The sequence below is a fragment of the Nilaparvata lugens genome, chromosome 2 (assembly GCF_014356525.2).
Source record: "Nilaparvata lugens isolate BPH chromosome 2, ASM1435652v1, whole genome shotgun sequence".
NCBI lineage: Eukaryota > Metazoa > Arthropoda > Insecta > Hemiptera > Delphacidae > Nilaparvata > Nilaparvata lugens.
This window is the reverse complement of record NC_052505.1, coordinates 30,999,434-31,008,148: the sequence shown is the minus strand read 5'-3', so window position 1 is coordinate 31,008,148 and position 8,715 is coordinate 30,999,434. Positions and strand designations below refer to the sequence as shown.

Sequence of the window (8,715 nt, the reverse complement as noted above, 5' to 3'; positions counted from 1 at the left end):
TTTATTATTGTTATTTATTATTGTTATTTATTATATTTATTAATGTCGGTATATTTATTTATATGTTTTATATTTATTACTTTTAATTATGCCACGTTTGTTACCTGAAAAGACCTAAAGTGAATACAAGCTACCAAAAAACCAAAGAGCCATTAGCAAAAGAAAAGTATTGTACCTGATGTATAGAAAATTATTTGTATTAAGACCTAAGAAATACTATAAGATATAAGCCCAGAAGTTTTGTGAATCGAAATTATTGTCTAAAAGGAATCATTTGTGAGAATTATGAAATGTGTGTAGTTAGGTTGGCGGCCCTGCAAGCGGCGAATTTAAAAATTACTATGTTTTAAGTGTTGTCAGGATAAATATAAATATAAAATATTTGAAGATTGAGGTTATGTACATGTATTCACGGATCGGTGACCTAGAGATCGATCAAACCGAGAAACGTAGAATCTGACCAAAACCCCTTGGCAGAGCTTTATTGCAATCAGATGGTGTGCAATGTGAAAAAACACCTGATCACGTGGCTAATTATTAAGTAGCATGGAATTAATATTAATGTATAGAATATTAGCTAGCATGTAAAGAGCATAAATAAAAAACCAAATAAAAATAATTTAATGTATTCAGGAAATAAGAGGTACCAGGCGCATGAATACCAAATAAAATTTGCATGCACCAATAGTAAAACGGCAGTTAATAGGCGGCAATTGTAGGCCAATTCAAAAATATTTATATATATTTCTATAAATGTTCGGAATCTATGTTGAATTGTTATATAGTCTATGTTATCGATATGGCTCGAAAGCAAAGAAATTATTAATCATACAATCTAAGTAATATTTTGGTATTTTTTGTAAGATCTATTTGAACCTAAATGGCGGAGGACTAAGATATTTAAATTTTATGCTAATTTGAAAGTCGGAAATAGGATCTGTAAAACTTGAGAAAGGAGAACCAGCACTCGCCAACCAAATGCCACCATAAGAGGACCCCAAATATTTTAGAGCGTAGTACCTTACTAATGATTTTGTAAAAGTTAAAGTTAAATTAAATTATTAAATTTCTTAAAAGACTTCGTGATGCTATTGTGAAGCAGAAGTCATTTTCATTTTTAATTAAATTTACAACCCCTTGGAGGAAACGATTCCGGCTACCATATTCCCGGACCACATGGAGTTGGATCGACATAGGCGGCTTACAAGAAGATTTTCGACACGTGAGTGATAAATTTGAATTAGTGATGGGCGCCCTAGTGCTTCGAATTAATCTGATGATCAAAGCTAGCTCGCCGAAAGGGTTTTTATTATAAATTAAGAAATTAATAAGAGTAATACTTGCGCAAGTAAAATTAGTATTAAAGGTATTTCATTGAAAGAAAAATATAGATCAATATTTCAGAAATTTCTATTAAATCAAAGAAGTACAAAATCTAGGCTATTAAAACATATGCATATGATATTTAATTTTTGCAGTATAATTTGCGATAGTTTATTATAGCTCTAATTCACTAGATGAATGGCTCTACCTATTCCGTCAGGTGCCGAATCTTGCACCCTGAGATAAAAATATATATTCGATACAAAGAAATCTACTAAGTACTAGAGATTTTAATATATATATATATATTTGGATTATTAGTAGCTAATTTATCAAGCTGATCTTAAAGCACACATTTTTAATTGAATTGTCCAAGTCGACAAGTATTAGCAAGCGCATATCGCAGCTACATGCAAAAGAATGCATATGATTTTAAGATAAAGGCACATGGTAATGATTCGTGCCATAAATCTAGAATATAAAGTTTAGCCTGTGATATTTTATTGATTTCAATTATTGTTCTGTTTTTATATTATATTTTTTATCGCTCTTTATATATTTTTTGCCTCGATCTATTTTTTGCATTATTTGTTTAATATATGTATGAAACGTTCATGGTGTGCAATTTATTTTTTATTCCTCAACACTATAGTATAAGTATCATATTTATATATATTTATTATTTATTGAATTACAAGAGTTATAGGAGAAGCCCATATCTAGGCCTATCAAGATTTTTTAAGACTGAATACTATTAGAAAAGCCACGACCTAATTATATGAAATCTCATGCTTTACCGACTGATGCCAAGCAGGAGGCTAATCGTTATTTAAATATAAAGAATAACGTGACAAAATATGGATTGGTTAGTATCAATTTGAAAATTATTGTGGTATTTGTAATACAATAACTAAAACATCATCTCAGATACAAAGTTTATCAATGAATGAACAATATTCAATGCTTTTTTTTTGGGGGGGGGATATACATTCAATTCAACATAGCAAATTCCATTCAGGAAGACTATTAATCAAATTGATATTTTCATAGCTATATGTTCATTACTACATAGTAAATTATATTAACTATATACAACATATCCCTTGTTGCTTATCCATTGCTTCAACTGGCGTAATAGTTGTCATTGGTGGTCCCTGCTGTTTACCTCCCTGTTGCTTATCCATTGCTTCAACTGGCATAATAGTTGTGATTGGTGGCCCTTGTTGCTTGTATGCTGCAGCACGTTTGACTGATCCATCAACTGGCATAATAGTTGTCATTGGTGGTACCTGCTGTTTACCTCCCTGTTGCTTATCCATTGCTTCAACTGGCATAATAGTTGTGATTGGTGGCCCTTGTTGCTTGTATGCTGCAGCACGTTTGACTGGTCCATCAACTGGCATAATAGTTGTCATTGGTGGTACCTGCTGTTTACCTCCCTGTTGCTTATCCATTGCTTCAACTGGCATAATAGTTGTGATTGGTGGCCCTTGTTGCTTGTATGCTGCAGCACGTTTGAATGGTCCATCAACTGGCATAATAGTTGTCATTGGTGGTCCCTGCTGTTTACCTCCTGTTGCTTATCCATTGCTTCAACTGGCATAATAGTTGTGATTGGTGGCCTTGTTGCTTGTATGCTGCAGCACGTTGACTGGTCCATCACTGGCATAATAGTTGTCATTGGTGGTCCTGCTGTTTACCTCCCTGTTGCTTATCCATTGCTTCAACTGGCATAATAGGTGGCCCTTGTTGCTTGTATGCTGCAGCACGTTTGAATGGTCCATCAACTGGCATAATAGTTGTCATTGGTGGTCCCTGCTGTTTACCTCCCTGTTGCTTATCCATTGCTTCAACTGGCATAATAGTTGTGATTGGTGGCCCTTGTTGCTTGTATGCTGCAGCACGTTTGAATGGTCCATCATCTGGCATAATAGTTGTCATTGGTGGTCCCTGCTGTTACCTCCCTGTTGCTTATCCATTGCTTCAACTGGCATAATAGTTGTGATTGGTGGCCCTTGTTGCTTGTATGCTGCAGCACGTTTGAATGGTCCATCATCTGGCATAATAGTTGTCATTGGTGGTCCCTGCTGTTTACCTCCCTGTTGCTTATCCATTGCTTCAACTGGCATAATAGTTGTGATTGGTGGCCCTTGTTGCTTGTATGCTGCAGCACGTTTGAATGGTCCATCATCTGGCATAATAGTTGTCATTGGTGGTCCCTGCTGTTTACCTCCCTGTTGCTTATCCATTGCTTCAACTGGCATAATAGTTGTGATTGGTGGCCCTTGTTGCTTGTATGCTGCAGCACGTTTGACTGGTCCATCAACTGGCATAATAGTTGTCATTGGTGGTACCTGCTGTTTACCTCCCTGTTGCTTATCCATTGCTTCAACTGGCATAATAGTTGTGATTGGTGGCCCTTGTTGCTTGTATGCTGCAGCACGTTCGACTGGTCCATCAAGCTTCATGATTGGAGTGCCTGATGATACCTGGAAAATATTCTAGAGATTAATGAGTGTGTCAAACCTTCGCAGTGAGTCTCTCTATAAGATAATAGTCAGATTCATAGTAACTTGAGCATTCATGCTGGTTTGCCACCATGTTAGCTTCTTGTCATCTCTTCATACAATATAAGGTGCTGATATGTTTCCACTTTCAGCATTCTTGGGAAAAAATATTTCTGTAACACAACTACAAACGACAGCTATAACATCAGTTATACAGTAATACTCTGATTGGACCCATAATATTTCTGATATTTTTGACCTATAATATTCATGGATAGGTATCTCATGACCAGTATCATGGATCTCTCTAGACATGATCACGAAGAATTTGATACCATTCAACAAGTCTGGACCAGCAAGGAGTCATGTGAAAACAAACATTATATCATAACCAGAGATATAGCATAAATTGTGTTGGAATTGAAAAATGCAAAATTGAGAAAAATCTTTCTCAACACTCCAAATAAATGGTTCCAGAATAGTTTTAAGAAGCTCAAAATAGTCTATGTATTATGTTGACAAACTGAAAGTTATAACTATGAACCCACATGTCATAGATGAGAATTTACTTTCAAATTGTTACTCTCGAGTTCAGTAGAGCTGCGTTTACACCAAAGTTATTAACAAAATGATTATTTTTCCGTCCTTATAGATTCTATTAGATTGAACGGAACTTGACAAACACATATGTTCATCATGTGAATGATAAGTTATGTTCAATCTAATAGAATCTATAAGGACGGAGAAATAAACATTTTGTTAATACTTTTGGTGTGAATCCAGCTTTAGAGGCCTTCCTGTTAGTCAATTTGAAATAAATACAGTTACTAGACATCTAATTGTATGCTTGATGGAAGAAATAAAAAGTTGAGGTAACAATATAATCACTACTTACCGTAACGGCAACCACAAAAATACACAAACTCAGAGACTTCATTGTTTGACTGCACAAGCTATCTGTCTGTGATAGGAACCTATTTTGCGGCTGTATTTATACTCTACAAATCCAATATTCTAATTCGTTGAATAATGTCAAAACTCCATATTATTTCTACAAAAAACTTGCTGATGAATAATACTTTTTGAGACAATTATTGTAATTATTCTAATGATATCGCATTACTATCGCAATTATTATTGTCTTTGGAGTTTGATTGTGGTTATGCATATAATTTTCACACTAATATTAACACCAGGAAAGTGTGGTACTTACAGAATGTGATGAATAATATCCTATAAGCTCTGAATATGTATGACAATTCCTCATTTTTTGATGAGCTGTAAAGTTGAATGATGAATCGTCTTGTTAACAATCACTGCAGTAATGGTGACGTTTTGACACTTCTTCATTATTCCAAACGCATTTTCGATATTTAATTTTGAATCTTCACCTTATTATAACGTCAGATTATAATAAATTACTATTACTGAACTGTGTAGAGTTCGTAAAAAATTATTGATTTATCGAAAAAAATCCATATAACTACTTAATGCACTGAAATTTCCCATGTAGTATTAACTATAATATATCCATGTCAAATATTTAAGTACATTTTTCATTGTAAAAAGGTCAACAATTTGAACATCTAGACTCACTTGAGTAAACCAATTATTAATCACTATCATTCTCAGAACTCAATAAAGTTGACATTTTTTGTCCCATTCTAACAACATGATAAATGGTTACAGTGTTAATGTATGAAGTTTTTCTGCACCAGTGTTGCTAGAACCCTTCATCACAAGGCATGGAAAATTCAGTTGTTCATGTCTGTTGATACTGCCTATAGTAAGTCTCGTGTATTCCCCTAGCTGACAGTGTTACCTACAAAACAGCAGTGTAACAATCGTTCATGTTTTGTTACTGATTAGTTTGTGCTGTGACTACTTGGGTGATATTTCTCTTACCTCAGTAATAAATTATTCTATTCAAGAATCTAGTATTTAGTTATATGCAAGTTTCTTTAACATATCGTTTCAACCATATTTAAGTGAAATTTTGATATAGAAAATTCATTTTCCGATGATTGTGAAATGTACAGTTTTGAATGGAAGTTTTTTAAATTTTTGAATGTAAAATTCTCTTTGAAAACAACCTTTCCTGATTTCGAGGTGGGTTTTGCCAGGGAACAAGCAGAATTGGCTGTAAAGCTTTCGTTATTTGCAGCTCTTATTTATAGCCTATTGGATTCGTCAAGAAAATATATTTATCTAGGATTTAAAAAAATTGCCAGAATTGAAATGGGACATTTTGTTGATTAATCATGTTTCTCCATTGTTAAAATCGATCTGGCTAAGAAGTTAGAAAAGAATAGTGGTATCTGATTTGTGGAATGATAGACAAGGATAGCAAGAACAACTAGGATAGCTGAACCAGGGATGCTGAGCTAGTATCATGCTAGTCATGATATCATGATATCATGATCAAAATCAGTTACTTGGATCTAGAGCCTATCATTGACTCCAATTTCGACCACTTATCACAATAAGGAGTTTAATTCCAGGGAGTCTTATTCCAATCAGCTTCATACCAAGGATTCCCATCTCACTCGAATCCCTGATCTTTAAAATCAATCCGATCACTCCCACTTCACTCATATGCCCACATACTCCCAGAATCATGTTCTGTCGCCAACTGATCTCTGCAGAGACTCTGCAGACATTCCCCCGAGGATTACAGCGGCAGAGCACAAACATTGAAAGACTCGTTTGGATTTTCGTCCCTCATTGACTCTATGTAGTAGGCCCACTCAGGATCAGAAAGTACAGCACCCTCATTGAGTTAAAAGTATAGTGAGATTCACTCTAAGCAGTCAGCGTTGCTCATGAATAGAATCAGTACTTTCAATTCAAAGAACACTGACTGTTTGAAATGATTTCTCTATAGCAGACTCACTTAGGAAGAGAACGTATAGATATATACTTATATGATAGACTTCACTATAGAAGTAGTACTTCTGAACTCTGTTGGCCTTTTGCTCACAAAATTGAGTTGTTAGGACATTGTTTCCGGATTTATCCCATTTTGATCCATCATCATTCACTCTCTCCTTTTGTTTCTTTCTCACTATGGTTTCCCGTCATCCATAAATTCATACATTTTTCCTCTCATGCTCTTGTCATATTTTCCTTTTTTAAATCTCTTCTACTTTATCCTCGTCTCACTCACTATGTTATTTTTTTATTTGAAAATTGCTTTCTTTCCTTATCATCTTTCAGTTTTTCCAGTTATTCTTTCATGCTCTATAACTTCCATCCTTTTTCACATTTCCCGCTCTATTTATTATAGATTTATAATTGATTCTTCTTATTCTCATTCTTCCTCTTTGACAACCAGTTTATTCATATTTCTAGAAATCATTCTTCAGTTGATATGATATCTTGCGGTTCATCCTCACTTCTCTACTATATAAATATCCACTTGCCTGATTTCTATCATTATTTTCATCCATTACTCACTTTACTCCAGTTCTTTCACTGTTTCAAATTGTTTCCAACCTTCCTGCTAACTTTTCTCTTCACAATTTCAGCTTTTTCTCTTCTAGCTTACTCTCTTCTCTTCACACTCTTCTCTTTCACCCTCTTTCTCTTGCTGTGTTCGTCATTCCTTTCCTTCCCTACACCCAACTTACCTTCACTTTCCTGTTCCCCCTTCCATTTTGTATTTCAGTTTATCCTTTGTAATGTAAGTCCGTTTTCTTCTCCGTCCTATCACATATCCCATCCACATATTCAAACTTTTATATCTTCTTTTTCCTTGCTCCCTCATCTATTCATCTCCTCATTCTCCACCCATTCGGTTCTTTTTAAACTTTATTCTATCCATCCTTCTATTCTCCTACTTTTTCCACTTTTTTCTCCTACCTGTTTCCATATCCCTTTCTTTTTTATTTTCATGCTACTCATATTCATATTCCCACTTTTCATCACTCTCTCTCCCACCCTTTTCCATACTCCTCATACTCAAACTTCTTTTCAATATTCATGTTATTCATTTTTTCTCCTTTTTTCTTACTGCTTATTTAAGGGTCACACATGTCCCTATCTTTTCTTCCTAAACATACTCATTCCTCTCTCTCTATTTCCTCCCTAATCCCCCTCTTCTACTCCACCCCACAGGTTTCTCAGCCGTTCCCCTATGTTCTCGATGGGCCGGAAAATGAGGGTATACACACATCTCTATTTTCCTTCAGATTTTCTTTTTTCTTTCCTCGGCCTCTGGAAAGTAGTACTATTCTACAACAGGCGATCAAATAGAGGGCAGCGGATAAGTCCATGCTCTATTATATGTTTCTCAGTAGGGTGATACTCTACTGTCAGCATTCTTGATGAATAATATCAATGCTTCCCATTCAATCGATACTGGCAGTGTGAAGTGAATCGCACTATAGTGGCCTGGCCTTATCACAGAATACAGCAAACATTCACTTTGAGGGAAATCTCAGCGACGGGGTTTTTGATTGAAGTACTTTTCTTTAGGAAATATCACAACGTGGAACTGAACAACTTGTTTGGTTTTTTATTTTCTATTTGTTGTTTCAACTATTAAAAATGAGCACTCCCTAGAGTTGTTTTCAATCTAATCTATCTAGAATAATTTGAAACTATTCCCTTCGAAATATTCTACAATTTTACTCACTGTTACCTATTTTGCTGATAATGATATGAAAACATCAAGCTTAAGCACAGAAGCCTATGGCCAAGACTGAAACCAACATCAAGCAGCACGACATAATTATATATATTGGTATGATTGGAGCAATACATATTTTTGAATATTGGCTGCAATCAGTCTGATGATATAGGCACAAAATTACAAAATGCTCTTTTCAATAACCATTAAATTGTCACAACCACTTATTGATTAAATCATTTTGTGAAACTTCTC

At 34.8% G+C, this 8,715-nt stretch overlaps 1 protein-coding gene across 1 annotated transcript; it reads right to left on the bottom strand.

Moving 5' to 3' along the window:
* Nucleotides 1-2,246: 2,246 nt before the first annotated feature.
* Nucleotides 2,247-4,807, bottom strand: LOC120349850 (proline-rich protein 36-like). The gene is made up of 3 exons (XM_039421003.1): nucleotides 4,726-4,807; nucleotides 3,284-3,812; nucleotides 2,247-2,893 (listed from the first exon to the last, which is right to left on the bottom strand). Exons 1-3 carry the CDS (start codon nucleotides 4,765-4,767, stop codon nucleotides 2,409-2,411), a joined length of 1,056 nt encoding a protein of 351 aa, XP_039276937.1. The 5' UTR covers nucleotides 4,768-4,807; the 3' UTR covers nucleotides 2,247-2,408.
* Nucleotides 4,808-8,715: the final 3,908 nt, after the last annotated feature.